Source organism: Theropithecus gelada, chromosome 12 (genome assembly GCF_003255815.1).
Source record: "Theropithecus gelada isolate Dixy chromosome 12, Tgel_1.0, whole genome shotgun sequence".
NCBI lineage: Eukaryota > Metazoa > Chordata > Mammalia > Primates > Cercopithecidae > Theropithecus > Theropithecus gelada.
Genome location: NC_037680.1, coordinates 23,620,914 through 23,638,314, shown reverse-complemented (window position 1 = coordinate 23,638,314; position 17,401 = coordinate 23,620,914). Strand labels below are relative to the sequence as shown.

The window sequence follows — 17,401 nt, the reverse complement described above, 5'->3', positions numbered from 1 at the left end:
GGGTGGGGGAGGGTGGGCTGGGTCTGTGGGGCGAGTCGGGGGGGGGGGGGGAGGCGAAGGCGAAAGGGAGGGAGAGGAGGAAGGGAGGGAGGTGGAATTTCATTTCTTCCACTAAAGCGTTTGCGGAGACTTCAAGGTATAATCTATCCCAGATCCTTTCCCAGAGAGAAACTTGGCGATCACGTTTTCACATGATGCTCACGCTCAGGGCGCTTCAATTATCCCTCCCCACAAAGATAGGTGGCGCGTGTTTCAGGGTCTCTCGTCTCTCTCCTACAGAAAAGAAAAAGAAAAAAATGTCATTAGAAGAGGCGTAACACGTCAGTCCGTCCCCAGGTTTGTGTTTCCTGGAGTGGCCGAAAGAGATCAGTTCTAACCTGCTCCGCAGGAATAACGGTCCTGCCTCCCGACACTCTTGGCGAGGTTTTTGTACAGTTTGCTCCGGGAGCTGTTTCTTCGCTTCCACCTTTTTCTCCCCCACACTTCGCGGCTTCTTCATGCTTTTTCTTCTCACCATTTCTGGCCAAAACTACAAACAAGACTTCGCAGGTAGGTTTTTTTTCCTCCCCTTTTCTCTCTTTTTATCCCTTTTTGGTGTGCTCGTCCTCCATCCTCCTTTTCTAATTTTCTCATTTTGAGTGGGGATGTGAGTCTGAAGTGAGAAGGGGTGTCCGTGGGTATGAATTTCAGGTGGGTTTAGCTTCTTTGTGGCAAGCTTTTCTCAAGAGTGTCTTCTTCGCTTTCTCTTACACTCACACTTTCTCTCCTTGCTTTTCTCTCCTTTTTCCCTCCCCCAAATAATTTCCCCTGTACCTGTCCATTCAGGTAACCTAAGGTGCCCTTTGCTACTCAGCCCAGGAAAAGTTTTATTGAGAATTATATGGCTGGAATAAAAACTCATCAAGGGGAGAGGTCCTGCTCTATTTTCGCATCTAGTTCCAATTCATTATATTTAGCAATTAGGACTTGGCAAATACCTGTTAATAATTACAAAACTTGGTCAGTTTCAGACCTACAAATTCGGGGGCAAGACTTTCTCTTAGACATGGCAGTTCATCCTCTCCCACCGAGAAGGCTGTTTTCTAAGCAGAAAGTTGTCTGTTTTTGTCTGCTTAGCGAGTTTCATTTCTTTATTTCATTCTTTGTGTGTGTATGTGTGTGAAGTAACACCTCACTTCTGTGATTATAAATAAAGAAGTGAAAGTCCTCATGGAACTTGAGTCGTTTACCAAAGTGGAGGGGGGGCACTACAGCTGGGAAGAAAACTGCTGTCAGGATATCAGGGTTTTAAATTAGGATAACTTTTAAAATTGTATTTTAAATGGCAAAGTAATATAGTCATGGATTTAATAGAAGACACATACACACATATATCCCATTCTATACTTTGGCACTGAAAAGTCGAGAGAGAGAGATAGCAGGAGTTCCCAGGAACAGTGATGAGCCCGGCTAACATGAATGTGTTTACCTCCCACCTACTGATATATTTTACATGCTCCCCCTGTAATGATGAAGGCAAGATTACTAACTCCAGACTTAGGAGTAACAGGCAAAGATAAAGTTTACAGCACAAAAGCCCTGTCTCTTTTACACACACATGCCCATAAAACTAGCAACTTACTTTATTAAACATGTATTTATATGCAGTCGTGTGTCTCAGGATGAATATAGACAGGCCAGCTGTTTCATCCCAGACACTTGTGTGACCATTTCTTTATTTCAGGATTTCCCCTAACAATTTCAAATCAATAGGGCAAGGAAAGAAATGATAAAATGTGTCAAACTTAAAAGTCTCCTACTATGTATGCCTACGTAAATTTAAGGTGCTTTCTAAAATATCCACTTCCCCTTCTCTCTGCCCCCCTCCCTTCACCCTTCTCAGCAAATGTGTGGAAACTGATACTCACTTTCCAGGTTTTCTGCAAAGCTTCTAGCACAGGAGACAATAGGTGCGGGGCGTGGGGACTGAGTGTGCCCGGCAGAGAAAGGGTTAATGGCCCTTGTGTTACAGTTTGCATCTGTTACATCTTTTATAGCCCCCTGTTTAAACTAATCCTCGAGGCACAGCATCTTCCCAACCTCCACCGAGTTTTCAGGATTCTCCTCCTCTCCTGCCTGCCTCCGAGGTTCCCCTTCTCCAAGTTTTGACAGTTTCAGCTGAAAAAATGCAGCGCCTCTCTCGATTTTTAGGTACAAAAGTTTCGAAGCCAGAAAGGATACGATCATTTAGTAGAGCTTAAAAGTATTGCCGTAGTGGTTGGACTTTCTCTTTCCTTTCTTAAGGGGGAAAAAAAATCTACTGGAACTATTTCAGGGAACCAGTGTGGGGGAGCATGTGTGTGAGTGAAGTGGGGGGAAATACTGTAAATATTGTCAAAGTGGCGAGGGGGGGTGGGGTAAAGGACAGTGTCCAAAGAGGCTTGTAATTATATTTCTTATTGCGGCGTGAAACGGGAAATCTTAATTTGGGGGCGAGGGTGGGGGGAGGAAGAGACAGTGCCTCGATAAACTCCAAAAGGGGAGGGGAGGGGGCGCTGGGCGAGTGGGCTTCCTATAATTACTATTATCAATTTGCCCGAGTGTACTTCATCCAGGGGCTGTTTCGCGTTGTTTGTTTGTTTGTTTCCTCTGGGAAATGGGGGGTGTGGGGGGGGATGAGAAAAGATGAGAGTGAAAAGAAAACCTCGCCTCACCCCAAGTTCCCGAGCCGGGGGCTGAGGACTTTTCGGAGGAAAGGGTCCGCCTAGCCCTGAGTCAAGCGGTCTTACTGTACCGCCGTGTGCATTCCCTCATACGGTCAGGAGTTATGACTCATTTTGAAGATGTAATTCTTGTCTCTCTGATCCCCTCGCGGGTGCAACACACCAAACAGTAACAAACACAAAGCGCCTCGGGGCCAAGGCTGGGGGTGGGGGGCGGGGAGGGGGCCGCCGAAGTTTCGCTTTGGCGTTGGGGGGCGCGGATGGGTGCTCGCCGGGGCCCTGGCCCGGCTCCCCTGGGCGGCCCGCGCGCGTTTCAATGGGCGCGGGCGATGCCCACATTGTCGCTGTGTTTGGTTGCTAGATCGAGCCTGCGTGCTGCCGAAGCAGGGCGCCGAGTCCATGCGAACTGCCATCTGATCCGCTCTTATCAATGAAGCAGCCGATCATGGCGGATGGCCCCCGGTGCAAGAGGCGCAAACAAGCCAATCCCAGGAGGAAAAACGGTAAGAAGCGGCCCGAACCAAACTTTTCCGGGCCACTCCGCGGCTCGAGACCCAGGGAGAAGGAGGGGGAAAGGGAAAAGGAACCGAGGCGGCGGCGGCGGCGGCGCCCAGGGCTCCAGGGCGAGCCTCCCTCCGCGGCCGGCGCCGGAGCCCGGCGCGCGCGGCTGCTGGACCGGGGGGAGTTGGGGAAGTGCCGGGCAAAGTGAGCGTCAGGCGCCCGGGGGTTCCGAGCGCGGGGGGTCCGGTCGGGGCCCCGCGCCCCCAACCCTTCTGACCCCCTCAAGCCCCTGCCTCCGCCCTCCCTCCGCCTCCGCCTCTCGCTCCGCTCGCGCCCGGCCCGCCGGGTTTCCAGCCGGGCTTCGGGAGCGTCCGGCTAGGGCAGGGCGGGGGCCCAGGCACTGGGTCGCGCAGGATCCCGGGGCGGGGGCGGGGGTGGCAGAGAGACTGCGAAGGCAGGAGAGGGTAACTGGGGCTGCGCCTCAGCGAGGCTTAAAGTTTCTTGCCGGAGTCGCCCGGCCGCCTCTCCGTGCGCCAAGTAACGGTCTGCGGGCAGCGGGGCCCGGCCCATCGCGCCCAGACCCCGGGGTGGGAGGGAGTCGGCCGGCCCCGCGCGGGGTCCGGTGGGGTCGGTGATGGCTCGGGGACGGATGACTCCTCTCCAGCAGGCTCTGGCCCCCAGGCCGGGGACTCAAGGAGTCACAGGGCGCAGTGAGACTTTTCCCGGCAGTTTCTACATGGTCTGGAGGAGCCCGTTATCCAGGCTGAGTCAGGAAGGAGGAAGGAGATGGGGGTTGGAGGGGCACACGCGATCAGGGGGGGGGTTTAGGGGGGGGGGGGTGGCAGTTTGGTAGGTCTGTCTTGGAGAGAGCCAGAGAAGGGACGAGGGGGGAGAGAGAGAAACAGATAGAGGAAGAGAGTGAGAGAGAGACCCCCTAGGTATTACCCCAAACAAAATCGTGGGAATAAAAGAGAAAAGTGATTGGCAAGACCGCGGAAGGCGCCTGGGGGAGGGGAGAGGGCTGGGGACTAGCGAGGGTGCCGGGGGTGGGGGTGGGGGAGCTGACGGAGGATAACTGAGTTTAAAAAGAAAGAAACCAACCCCCGAAAACAAACAAGCGAACGAGCGCCAGCCTAGACTCGGAAAGGAAACTTCTCGCTCCCCTCGCTCTCGCCTGATCACCCGGTGCCGGGCCGCGTAGACGCTCCCGAGGCAGGCGCGGGGACGCAGCGCCCACCCGGCCTCCCGGCCTCCGCAGCCCCAGCCCGCGCCTCTCGGGGACCGCCCGGGCCCACTTGGAGCAACTTTCCTCTAGAGAAGACAATTGTGCGCGCCCCCGGCCTGCCCCAGAGCTGCGCGGCGCGGGGAGGGGGCGGCTGGGGGCGCAGTGTGAGGTGCTGGAAGGAGCAAAACACAAAGACGAGAGAATTTTGATTAGAGACAAATGATGCTTCTCTCTCTCTCTCTCTCTCTCTCTCTGTGTGTGTGTGTGTGTGTGTCTCTGTGTGTGTGTGTCTAGGTTTTGTGTGTGTACGCGTGTGTGTGCGTGTGTGTGTCTTTTGCTTGTTGTGGTGGAGGTGTCGAACCATATGGGGGAGTGATAGAGGAATTTTAGTCAGAAACTGTTCGTTACGTTATCCTGCCTTTCCCCTTTGTGCTGTCTTTGATCTATTTGCTTGGCTTAGTATTACAGAAAAACAAGTACAATAATATATTCCGAGCTGCTTCCCCAAGATTCAGTTCAGGCTGCTGCTTTTTAAGTCTCTCCCTCTCTCTTTCTCCCTCTCTCTCTCTCTTAATTTAATTTTTTTTTTCACTCTGGTGTCTGGCATTATTTAAGGTGGTCCTTACACAGGAGACCTCCCCTTCCCCATCTCTGAGTAATTTAGTAGACACTAAAATTACACCTAATGTCCCCCTCTCCTCTCTTGTGTTTCCTCTGTTCCTTTTATTAAATGTTGGTTATTGATTTTCTAAAATCAATGTCTGTTGTGGGGCTTTTTTCCCCCTCTTACAAGTATCTAAAGCACGTTGCTGATCAACTGGATAACAAAAGCTTTGTGTCAAGGAGGCTTTTTTCCCCCTTCTCTTAAACAGTCATTTTTCAGAGAGAAAAGAGAATGAGATTTAAAACAAGGCTCCCAGAAGTGTTCTTTTGCAGGGAAGACTATTTAAAGTGTGCATTTCTTCTTGCCTTCCTCCTTCGGGATTTTGCCACCGTTGACCAGCCTGGCCCTAGCAGTGAGGTCAGGCCAGAGCCCAGGTCTAAGGAAATAGAGGTATCCTGGCTTCCTGGGAACCCCTGAGGGACCTGGCAGAGAGGGAGGCCCGTTGGGGGCTTCGCAGGTGGAATGGAGTGCCAGAGATGTCCGCAGTCATGGACACTGCAAGTATTTCCCCTCCACCCAGCCACTAACTTGGGAGAAGCCTCCACATTCCGAAGTGGAAAGTTGAATTGCACATTTTAAGGCATTTAGCCCAGATCCTGCACAGTTAACATCAAGCCTGTCTATTGCTTACAGCTTCTCTAACTTTTACTGTTACCTGTCTCTTTTTCCAAATAAGCTATGGGAAAACATGCTGTATATTGGTTACTTGTCAGTGTTTTTCACTGGGTTTAATCTGACTGAGCAATGTTCTGGTTTTGAGAAGCAGGTAGAAGAGTGCTACCACCCCACCCCTTTTTCATTTTCTTTCTCATCAAACACGTATCCAATGCCTTTCCCTTTGGGAATTGCTAGGATTTATCTGAACTGAGTGGATTTTTCTTCTTTCCTGGATTCATGGAAAAGATGTCACTTTTGAGCTTGTGTCTTTGCTGATAACACTAAATATGATGATGCTTATCAAAATCATATAGAAATTCCTGGACAGAAATAATGGCAATAATAATCGTAGAAGTAGAAGCTGGAAAGGAAAAAAAAGATGGTCATCCAGGAACCTAGAATGGCACTTTATATAATTTTAATGAAGTCAACAGTGTATATATAGACTAAGGCGACAAGGAGATAAAACGTGTAAAGCAGTGTGTGTGTTTGAAAGGCTGCTCAAGAACATGGGTTAGAAGACAATGCTGTGTACATTTAATAAAAAGGAAAGGAGAGGGAGGCAGTTGAAGAAAAATAAATGTACAAAGAGCGAAACAAGTATCTAAAATACAACCTTCCAGATTCTCAGGCTAGCAAGATGCCTGGCAGAGGCAGTGCCAGGGCCAAGTTAACCCATAGCGGGCAGTCAGTCTCCTTTCCCCCACATGGAAAGGATGAAATCTCTTCCCAGAAAATAAGATGTGCAGGAGGAAAGAGGGAGTGGGGTGAGGGGGAAGGAGGCAAAAAGCGAGTTGCCCGCAGACAAGAATGTGTGTCGGTTTCAAGAAAGTTCAGTCAGATGATCCTCAGTCGCCTGACTCACTTTGTAACACTTTCACTGAAGCTGGAGAGGAGGGGGAAAACCCAGCCCCCCTTTTTCTTTCCCCTGATTATACCCCACTATCTCCACACAGCCTTGGAGTCAGAAATGAGCACTCGGAGCGGGAGATGCCCTGCTGCTGCTTGCCACCGGTGCGGCCCGTTTGTAACTTGCAAAGTTTGTTGCTTTTGCCCCTGATTCGGGCAGCTGGTCCTGGGATGCTCCTGCTTCCCTCCTGCCTCCCACGGAGCCCGGGAAGAGGGGTCTGCCTCCCCATTCCGCCTTCCAGCATCAGTCTCTGAAAAATCTCACAGATACATGCGCGTTGTAGCAAAAATCAAATCCGGAAACTGCTTGTTTCAGAGAAAGGAATAAAGTTGTCTTTTAAAGGAAAACTGAATTAGGAGGAGAGAAAAAGGAAATAGAAGAAGGAAAGAAACGTTAAATTTGATTTTTCTCCGGAGTTTCCACTAAAGGGTTGGGGACAGTGTGAAGGAGAAGGGGAGCTTTTTACAAATGCTTTTGGTCTCTGAATTTCAGTGGCAAAGAACAGGGATCAAGTTGAATGTTCTCAGGGCTTTGGATCCTAAAGGAGAAACAATCAGAAGAGCAGAAATGATTATCCCTGTTTAAAATAAGCCCTCACTCTTTACCACTTCCTTAAAGGAGTGGAGGTGCTAGTAGTGATGGTTAGAGGCAATGAGGGACAGAGAAGTTGCCTCCGTTTCAGAGATGCTTAAATGAAAAGGAAAGAAAATGTAGTCAACCCCTTCTCCAGGAGGTGACTCCTAGCTCTCCTTCTTGAGAGGTGAAGTTGGGATGGGCAACGAGAGTCACACACACTTAGGAAAGTTTCCTTCGGATCACAGTCAGTCCAGACTTGGTTATCTTTGCAAAGTGTGGAAATCTTTGGCAAGTAGCTTTCTTCATAAAGTTGATGAGCTTATAGGGAGCCTGTATTGCTGACTCTCAAAGCACTCGGGCAGCTTGTGTGGCAGGTACCAGTTCTGAGGGTGCTCTAAAGATATCCATCTCCATCCTTTTTTCTCTGTGGAGATCTTCTGCAAGTTTTGTCATGCTGCACACACACAAGGCTGGGGGCTGTGTATCTAGGCTGATCTATTTGTTTTATTTTGGTCTGGAAAAACTAAGCCAATTGGGGTAGAAACATGCTTTCCTTCGTAGCAGAGGCAGTAGGCTGGTGGTGTCCATAGAGTGACAGTCCACCAGGAGTAAGGGTGAGCTGAGAATTTTAAACTTTACATTGTTTCTCTGTTGCCAAATAGAAATAAATTCACATCTTCAACCATTTGTTCTCAAATAGAGTAAAACCATGATGAAAGTTCCCTGCTCAACTGCCATGTCATAGGTTTCAGTGTTTCCCTTCTTTCTTAATTTGCTTAAAGAAAATTCCAAGAGGTTATTAAAGACCTTGATGCCATATTGAGAATATTTCCTGGGAAAAATGTGTATCTACCCTGAAGGTAGGAAAGGAGGGCGTTGCTAACCTCTCTAGCAGTGCCGCGTTTATTCTAAGATGTGGGAGATTCTTTTCCTTGCAACAGTTTTTGTCATCTGCATTCTTCCAAGGCTTTTAAGGTGCATTTTCTTCTGTGTGAAAGGAAATTCTTTGTCCTTTTCCTCTCAGCACCGTGGCTTCCCAAGGTAGACACTATTTTGTGCCTGTCACAGAGAGAGGGAGTGCAGGTTTGCAATGCTCACAGACAATTGATTGTCTGCCCTAATGTGTTTCATTTACATGTTTATAACGTCAATGGTGCTGGGGTGTCCACTGTACCATTCATTCCCGCATTCCCACAAGGGGGCAATTGTCTGAATGGCCAAGTCAGACACCTTTTTGATTGCTCTTTGGTTGTCTTTTCAGAGCAAAGAGATAAAGGAGGAAAATCTGTGATGCAGAAACACTAGTTGAAAATATACAGAATTAAATGTCACCACAAAAGCAGATGTTAACATAAGCCCAAATATGCTTTTTAGCCAAGATGTGAAGGTTGAAAAAAACAATTCCGAGCAGAGGAAAGGATAATTTAAACCAATAAATATAGCCCTATTTCCCCTCTTTATTTCTTTTCTGTCTTTAGCAATCAGAAGATGAAATGTAATTTTCCTTTTCATTTTTAAGCCTTGAAACATCCAGGCACCTCCTCATTATTTGTATGTTTGCTGTGATTTGTGAATTTTGTATGTATTTACATAGCTCTGTTTATGCCAACAGCATCAGCTTACAACTTGGAAAATCTATTGAATGACTATTTGGGCTGTGGGGAGGGTAAACTTTTAAAAAGTAAGATCCAAGTATTTCTTCATCAAGCAGTTTTTAAAAGGAAAACGATAATAATCAGTAGGCTCCATGGAAGCCTTTGCCTTAATAGCTATGTGCCAAATACTTTTATCTTGGGTGACAGTTGTGTCAGAGCGAAAGCTCTCAGGAAAAGTGTAACTAGTAGTTACAAAGTAAATAAAGGATTTCGTTTTAAGGTGTTCTGTAGTGTTTTTATGCTGTGCATGTGCATGTGTGTGTTTTGTCTTGTGTTTCCTCTGAGGGAGGTAAGAAGAAAAGCCATCCATGCATGTATCTTTTGGCTTTTCTCTTCTTTCTGTTCTCCCCTACATATTATGCATATACGTAGCCCACATGAATACACCTGTTTAAAAGAAAACCACGGTTCAGATGGTGCCTTGCTGGTTCATTTAGGAAACACAGTTATTAGAAGTTGGTCTGATTTCGCGTGCGGTCCATGAAGAGAGAAAATATCAACTCTTGTGTCATCTGGTGGGAGGCAAACGGGGGAAAAACTTTTATAATTTTGTAGTAAATTAGAGAGGGGAAAAAAATTGCCAGTCTGTGAAAAGATTTTTGCCTCTCCGGGAAGACACACACACACAGTAGCTGCACCGTTAGCTGAACCCCTGACACGGCGGTCTTTTGAATGCCTTAGGTATGATTTCACTTTCGCTCACATCAATGCTGACCTGAATGCCTTTCATATCTGATCCGCTGTGTCTCTCCCAGTAAACATCCCCTGAGGGGAGAACAAAGAAAGGAGCTCTTCTTCTTCTTAATCACAATTCAGCCCTTTCACCGCCGGCAGGCTCCATTTGCATTCTGCCACAGAAAGCCAAGATGAAAAGAAAGAGAGAGAGAGAGAGAGAGGGAGAGAGAGAGACAGGCACAGGGTAGTAGCTGAGTAAAATAACTTAGGTGTTTGTGGCTGTTTGTTGGGCTTCCCCTAGTTACCAGCCTTATATAGCTGATGCTCCACCAGGCCCTGTCCCTCCTGACAGGCATATAGTGTTACAAGATGGCATGTCTGTACTATTCATGGCCACCCGCTCAACACTTGAGGTAAAAAGTGTCAGGAGGGGATCGAATTCTCCCCCAGAAGCCTGTTAGATTTGGGGTCAGGTGTGTGGACTTCCCGCCCTTAAGTGCTGCCTACGATTTGGCTTTAATAAATCTGACTGTTTACCAGCGGACCAGAGAGGTGAGGGCCCTGGGGGTGGGAGGGACGGGCGAGCTGGAGACTGGGCCCCTGGTCTGGTTTCAGTGACGGGTCCTCACACCCAGCCTGAACACACTGATAAATCCTCAGGAAAACTGGAAAAGACTTTCCTATTTTTCCCCCTGACTTTTTATGATAATTCATATTTTCAAATGAAAGGGGAAAAAAGCCAAGAAGAAACTCTCAAATGAGCCAAAAAGGAAAAAAAAAAATTCTCTGAAAAGAATTTTAGGGGGAAAAGTTGTGCTATTTTAAAAAGCTTTGAGGGCTGTAAAGTGCCACGTTTTTCACACCTTCTCCATACTTTTTTTTCAGATTTTTTTAGTATGTTTAACATTTGTGAGATGACAGCCTTTTTGTATCTCAAACTGGATGCTTCAGGATTTGTAGGGAGGGGTTGGTGGTATTCACGTTCTCTTGTGAGAGAAAGTTTGTGCCTAAAGGCCTCCTTCCTGGGAACTGTTTAAACCCTCGCAGGCAGACCTGTCAGGTTTTACTGTGTTATTTGCCACCATTTTCAACATGCAAAAGTAACATGCAGTTAATGGTATTGGAATGAGACCACAGCAAGAGCAGAAACCTCTCGTGACAACTTTTCAGCGACATTATCTTGCTCCTACACTGTCTTGTCTTTTTCTTCCCCTTTCTGAAACCACTTTTGAGATACCAGTAGTTTTCTCCCAACAATTAGATTAAGGATACAGTGCACTCACACACACACACACACACACACACACACACAACTTTGGAAGTGCAATCTCTTCCAACAGCAGAGTGAATGATTTGAAACAGGGGCTTTTCCAGTAGCTCTTGTGGAAGATTTCACTTATAAGAGCAAAACTAACGGATATATTAGAAGTTGTATGCGAACATGTGACACAGATTCCTGATTTTTTTTTTTCTTTTTCCCAGAAGATTTACAGAATTTACAAAAAGAGATTATCCCTACACCTTCCACCCCTCCTATCCACCCCCATGACCCAAGCAATGAAGGATTTAGGCAGATTTACTTCAGTAAACACCTTTGGACACTTGGGGGGAAAGTGGGAGTCTGTTTGCAAAAGGAGGCTTTTGTTAAGTGAGGTACTGGGATAATGCTTTACCAGGCAGCTGTGATATTAACCTACCCAGCAATGCGGGAACACTCTTTAACTCTTTGAGTGCCTGACCCCTTGCGCTCAGCAGATAAAATCCTGGCTCTCCAAAGACACTCAGAATTCTGGCTCTAGCAGTTTATTATTCAGACAAGTCTTATAGGCATGAAAACTGTTCAAGCTTTTAAAACAATGTGGTTTAATTAGATGAGGTGGACTTACATTGCTCATAAGCCCTCCAAATGGTGGTTTATAATTGGCAAGGGAAAAAAAACAGATAGAAAAAAGGAATCAAGGCAGCACATTAAAAATTCCAGGAAATATCTTTAGAAAAGCTATTTTCATTTCTAGCTTTTAAAATATTAGACTACGGTAGCTAGAGGGAATGAAGCAGCTGGGGCCTCTCTCCTTCCTATAAAAGACACCAGAAGTTTGTGATGAAGAAAGGGGCTTCAACTTGAAAAGCTATGAGAGGCCAGTTCGGACAGTGATATGATCTCAGCCTTCGCATCTTTTCAAGGGGGAAGTACTGCCTATCTGTCCAAACCTGGAAGGTCATGTGAACCTCAGAGTCAGGGCCTCAGGCTGGCCGTTACCAACTTGAGACTTTCCAAAGCAAGCAGAGAGGCATTTATGAGGAAGGAGTTAATGGTTATTTTTTGCTGGGCACAAGAATAACTTTACAGGTGTTGCATTTGGGCTTAAATAAGATTGCCTTATTTAGTTTTGAAAAAGAGTGTAGGTGTCAACATTCGAGCAGCCACAAATGTGTGAGAAAGTAAAGGGTATGAGACATGACGGAATTAAAGGTGTTTGCTATGTTGTTACACCGTGTGTCAGGCTGCAAGCTCCCTTTGTCACAGCCTCCTGGTGATTTGACAGCGCAGATCTACTTCCCTTCTAGGTGAGACAGCATTTTTAAACTGGAGTTATAAATATGGTACGCCCTTCGAGTTGCACCCTGCCTCCCAGATCCGTGAATCCTATTTGAAAGCATCTTGCCCTGAGACACAATGAACAAACGCCCGTATACAAGGAGGCTGTGGGCTCGGGGGCCTGGGCAGCGCCAGCATCACAGTAGCTGGCATTGACTGTTGTTTGGCAAGAAGGTCCTCTGCCAAATCATCCAATAATTAAGTTTTATGTTATTTGTATGAACGACCAAGCATGCAGTATTCCTTTTCAAATCAAAGGGAGGCTTAAAATTACTTTTTGAACACTTTCAGACCATGGTCAGGTCACAGTTTGGGGGCTGAATTAAAATGATCTCATTCATGATCTAATTGAGGTTGGCAAAACCTTAGCAGTAGCAGGAGTACATAAATATAAATCAAAGACCAAAATTTAGCAAATCATATCATTTGCTAGAAATCTGCTCATGAATTATTCTCCGATTGCCAACCCAGAAGTTAAACTTTGTCTCCCCTCAGCAACAGTAACTGCGCATATTTTTTCAGGCTTCTGACAGGAAAGTTAGAGGATCTGAAAAGAGAAAGGAGAAGGAAGATGATCACTGTGTCATCAGATATTGTGCATTTGTGACCCAAGAAACTATGAGAACTGATAAAGCCGTGTACGTTTACAGTGGGTGCTACAGCCTTGGTTAGATATTAATATGGGTTTCTGAAAACCAGACTTTGGAAGAGCAGGCAGCACAGACACATTAAGAGTGTAAGGGGAGCAAACGTTTCAAGAAGGGTCTGATTGTACTTTGCTTTCATTTTATCAATTGAGGAATGTAATCATCATAATGATTCACGATTATTTACAAATTTAGTTTTATTACTGAGATGGGCCCAGGGATTCAAATTTGAAGTAGTGGTTAGAACTAGAAGACAATACGGAACTGTTAGTGTGCATATTCAGGTTAGCTTTCATTCTTTCTTTCTTTTGAATGCTGCTATAAAATTAAGACTCCAAATAACTTTTCCTATAATCTGTGGGATTAAATGTCATATTCTATTGTATCTAATCCATTTTTAAGTTGTTCTGAATTTTTCTTGGTTGCTGTGTGTGATTTCATCTTAAACCCACACAGCACTTTACTATAAACTAGAAGAGGTCTAATTTTGCAGTTGAATCTTTTGAAGTTAAAATTTTAAATCCTGTGTAAAAGAAGATATTCTTTTAATCAAACAATAAACACAGAACTGGTAACTGGTCAGTTGGCCACCTTTATATATCACAAATATATGACAGTATATTTTTAAATCTATCAGGATAAAGTAAGGTGGGAACATTGAAAAATCATCTCAGGTGAGAGAGATAGATGACCACATTCTTTTGGGAACAGGTATTTGTCATTAATGATTTCCTAAAATGTATTCTACATAAAAAAAAATCTGTAATGGATTCCTCTTTAATAGTTATGTTGCCCATATGACAACATAGTGATTTTTGTTCTTTATATACTGTTTCTTATTTTTTTATAACTCTAGGAAAGGTACTCCTGACAAGGTGATAGTCACTGCCTCCTCCCAAATAAGAAATAATCAGTAATAGATGAACAGATTAAAATATTGTGCTATATAAAATCTGAGACTTTTTTTCTTTCTCTCAAATGGATGAGTAAATTTCAAGGAATTCAGTGTCCAAGTGATCTATAAAGGTAATATATATGTTTCACTGTTTCTTAGTTTAAGAAAGTATTTATTGTCTTGTATATCCAAGTAACTGTAATCAAGGAAATTGCAATTGCCTATTCTTGGAAGTACCTATGTTTCTATTTTAGACACCATGAATATCAATGGAAGTGTTTCACATCATGAGAATTCTCAGTTTTAAGAGGTGAGGTTTATATATAAGGAACTCAGTAAGCTGTGTTTTCATAATAAATAGACCCATTAAGATGGAGATATCTCTGAGCAAAACGGTTGTCCTCTAAAGATTTCCCATCACCTTTGCTCTGCTGATGGGAATTTGAAAACTAAATACAGCCCGTGTGCACACATTCCCACATGCACACAAACACAAATGCACCCTAGGATCCAAACTCTGAGAATTTTCCTCTTTAACTTTCACTACAGTCATCTAGCTTGTGAATGAAATACACTTAAACAAAAATAGTAGAGGCGAAGAATTAATGTAGATTCTTGTCTAGTAGGATTTATTGTAGGGGGAAAATGTGTTCCCTATGCCACATGACTCTTACGAAATTTACACCTATTAATCTAAGCTTTAAGTGTATTATTTAGGATAAATTACTAGCTTTGTGCTTTTGTACTGTTTTCTCGCATTTTCCTTCAGTATAACCAATCTTAACACAGATTATCCTAAACTGATTGCAAATTATTTTGGTTTTTAAAACAGTATTCTGGAGTCCTGAATAAAGATGGTATTTTAAAGTAGTGTTTACAACATATAGAAGAAAAAAGGGTGCGGGAGATTTAAAACTATACTGAACACTTAGAAATGTGTGGAGTTTTATACTTGTGCAGATAAGTGTGAGGTAGTCTTGCCCTGTGAAACCAAGACCACAAATGATACGTGTCAGTAGGTTCTTTGATAGGGCTTCTGGCCACAGTGTTTTTGTGCTGTCAAACTGCTATGTTGAACAAACACCTCCTGTGGGACAGAGTGATAAATGCAGAGACAGGCTGGCTTCAACCAGTCTCAGCAACCTCCTCAACCACACCCCCCACTCCCAGCCCACCTCCCACCTCCCACAATCCAGCCACCTCCCATCCCACTTTGCCCCTTTACCTGAAATTCACATTTATGTAGAGGTGCCCAGGGTTTTTTTTAAGGTGTCAGTGGTGAGTAATTGTTGATACTCCCCAAATCTTATGAATCAGTACTCTGAAACTGCAGGCAAAGTCCTTTTTCTGGCAGGCTTTATCTAGTCTTTTTAAATGGAACTGGACTGAGCTTCTAAACTTTTGCCAACTTGAACTTTTTCCACCTTTGCTTAATCACTTGAAAACCACTTGCTTTCCTTGTCTTTCCCCCAGTCGCTTGAGTTTTATTTTCTAATGTTCAAGCTATTACATTGTGCCACACAGACAAAATTTTGCCTTAAAAAATCCAAACACTATTACCTCCTACTTTTCACTTTCTAGCATTCTTTTAGGGCTAACATTTCAAATGTATAGTCAACTGGATTTTTGTGGGTTTTTTTTTTCTTCTCTCTCGAAGCCATTATTCTCTGGCTAAAACCTGTTTACTGGTGCCTTTGTGTGTGCGTTTTCTTCCCCCTACATTAAATGAATTTCCATCTTCTACTTCTGCAATCTCTAAGAAATAGATAAACCATTATATTTTTTCCCTGCTCGTATTTTAAAGTGGTGATCCTGACAGCAGGACGATTATTGCACTTTATGTTTTAGTGGATGTTTGCTGTTGCTAGTTACAGCAACACTTATCATAAGACAGCAAGAAAAGAGTAGTCCCTGGTAATTAAAGTAATGAAATATTCATTTACTCTACCTTTTCTGTAGTCTCACAAATTAGGCTGCTACATTTAATGCCTGCACTGCCTCTGTTTTTATTATAATGGCAGCTTTCGCATCTGCAATTAGGACTAATTCTGACAGTTACAATTTCTGAGGGATGGTAAACAGTGAACGAGATGTGCAGCAGAGGTATTACACGTGAAAAGCCCTTGTCTCTTTAACCTTGTTGTTTTTTTTCTCGCAGAGGTTACCTTTTCCCGATGGTGCAAAATCGACTTGACATAACTGTTCATCAGTTTCAGGGTTTTCCCTGGAGGTATTTGCATCAAATCAGCCCAGTCAAGCTTCAAGTTGAAATTGGCAGGCCAGAAACTCACAGGGTAGAGACTGGAAAAGAGACAGCCAAAGTACAGGCAGCAAACTGACAGCAGCAGAGTGAAAGACAGAGGGGTGGGGGGAGGTTGAGAGCGAGAGCTTTTCAACTTTAGTGTGCGGGAAATCTCAGCTCCTCCTGTACTGATCTCAGCAGCACCGTTTCCTGAAGGAGCTTGAAAGGTTGAGATTCAGAACACCTTCAGATAATTCTTACCACTAGGGCTCACCGGCCTTGCTCTGGGGGTGTGTTCTCACTTAATCTGATTGGATGCCTAAAGAGGAGTGGGCACACTTAATTAAACGGAAGGAAAGTTCTGAGGCACCTCCCCAGCACTTATTAAAGCTTGAAAGCCAAATCTCATGATCAGTGTTATAGGAGGAAATTAAGGTGGTTTGGTTTTTTTTTTTTTTTTTTTCTAATTGTTAACTTGTAGGAAAGTGAACAATCCCTCTCTTTACCAGGTTTGTTTTCTTGGGGGTTCTCTTCTGAGCAGATTAAATGTTCACAGAGACTAGAGCTCAGGGGACTGTCCATTCAAAAGCTAATGCATTTTGGCTAACAAAAATCCAGTACAAGTAACAAAAATTATATTTGAAGAGCTACTCCTTTGAATAACATGGGTTTGCAAGTTCTCTGTCAAATAATGCCCTACTATCCTGGTAACATGAGAACATGTATTAAGTTGTTTAAAAGGTCAAAAAACATGGCAAAACCTTAAAATTTCTAAGATACTCAACTTTTACTCTCAACAAGATCACTTTAAGAAAAATTCTATGATTGCAAAACTTTTATAATTGCTTTTACAAAGAAAACAAATATGAAAAGTGTTTCCTTTGCTTAGAGAACATTTTTTCTCCTTGATGTCTTAAAAAAAAAAAATTGTCATCCTTCCCTGTCTCTTCTAACTTTGGAGTGGGAGGGGGCTGGTGTTTCTACTAGATGATTTAAAATCCTCCTCACTTTCCAACTAGACTTGGGGGTCGAATAAGCCCTTGCTTTCAAATCGTCTTCTAGCTCTGTGTATGACAGGCATTGGCTGATCTGCTGATGCCCATTCGACAGGCACTGTTGAACTAAAGTGGTGTGACGGCACAGTTTTGTTAAGCTGTGAACAAAGGGCTGAAGATGCATTGCTGGCATCATCCATGTGCATATTGGCCTTGTCACAGTTTTGCTTGATTTAATGCTCTGTTTATTCCTAGATATTAAAACTTAAATTCTGAACAATATGTTTTCAAATACTACATACCAACTTTATTTTAAAAGCTTTAACTTGGAGGACCCTAGGGTCCATTTGCTCATCCAGTTTCTGTGTAGCCAACATTAAAACACAGCTTTGGAAATAAATAGATTGCCAGTAGCCTCTTAGCTGTTATCCATTTAAAAATGGGATTCCAGTCTTTAA

At 44.3% G+C, this 17,401-nt stretch overlaps 1 protein-coding gene across 4 annotated transcripts in view; it reads left to right on the top strand.

Annotated features, from left to right (window-relative positions):
* Nucleotides 1–101: 101 nt before the first annotated feature.
* Nucleotides 102–17,401, top strand: part of ZEB2 (zinc finger E-box binding homeobox 2) — a 131,808-nt gene continuing 114,508 nt past the window's right edge. For 2 of the 4 annotated variants that reach the window (XM_025404606.1, XM_025404604.1), the window contains exons 1-2: nt 102–549; nt 3,064–3,205. In XM_025404606.1, coding sequence (XP_025260391.1) covers nt 3,133–3,205 — 73 coding nt within the window. In that variant the 5' untranslated portion in view covers nt 102–549; nt 3,064–3,132. Of the gene's footprint in view, nt 550–2,770; nt 2,825–3,063; nt 3,206–17,401 lie in introns of those variants that run through there. The other 2 variants (XM_025404605.1, XM_025404603.1) reach the window with 2 other exon arrangements.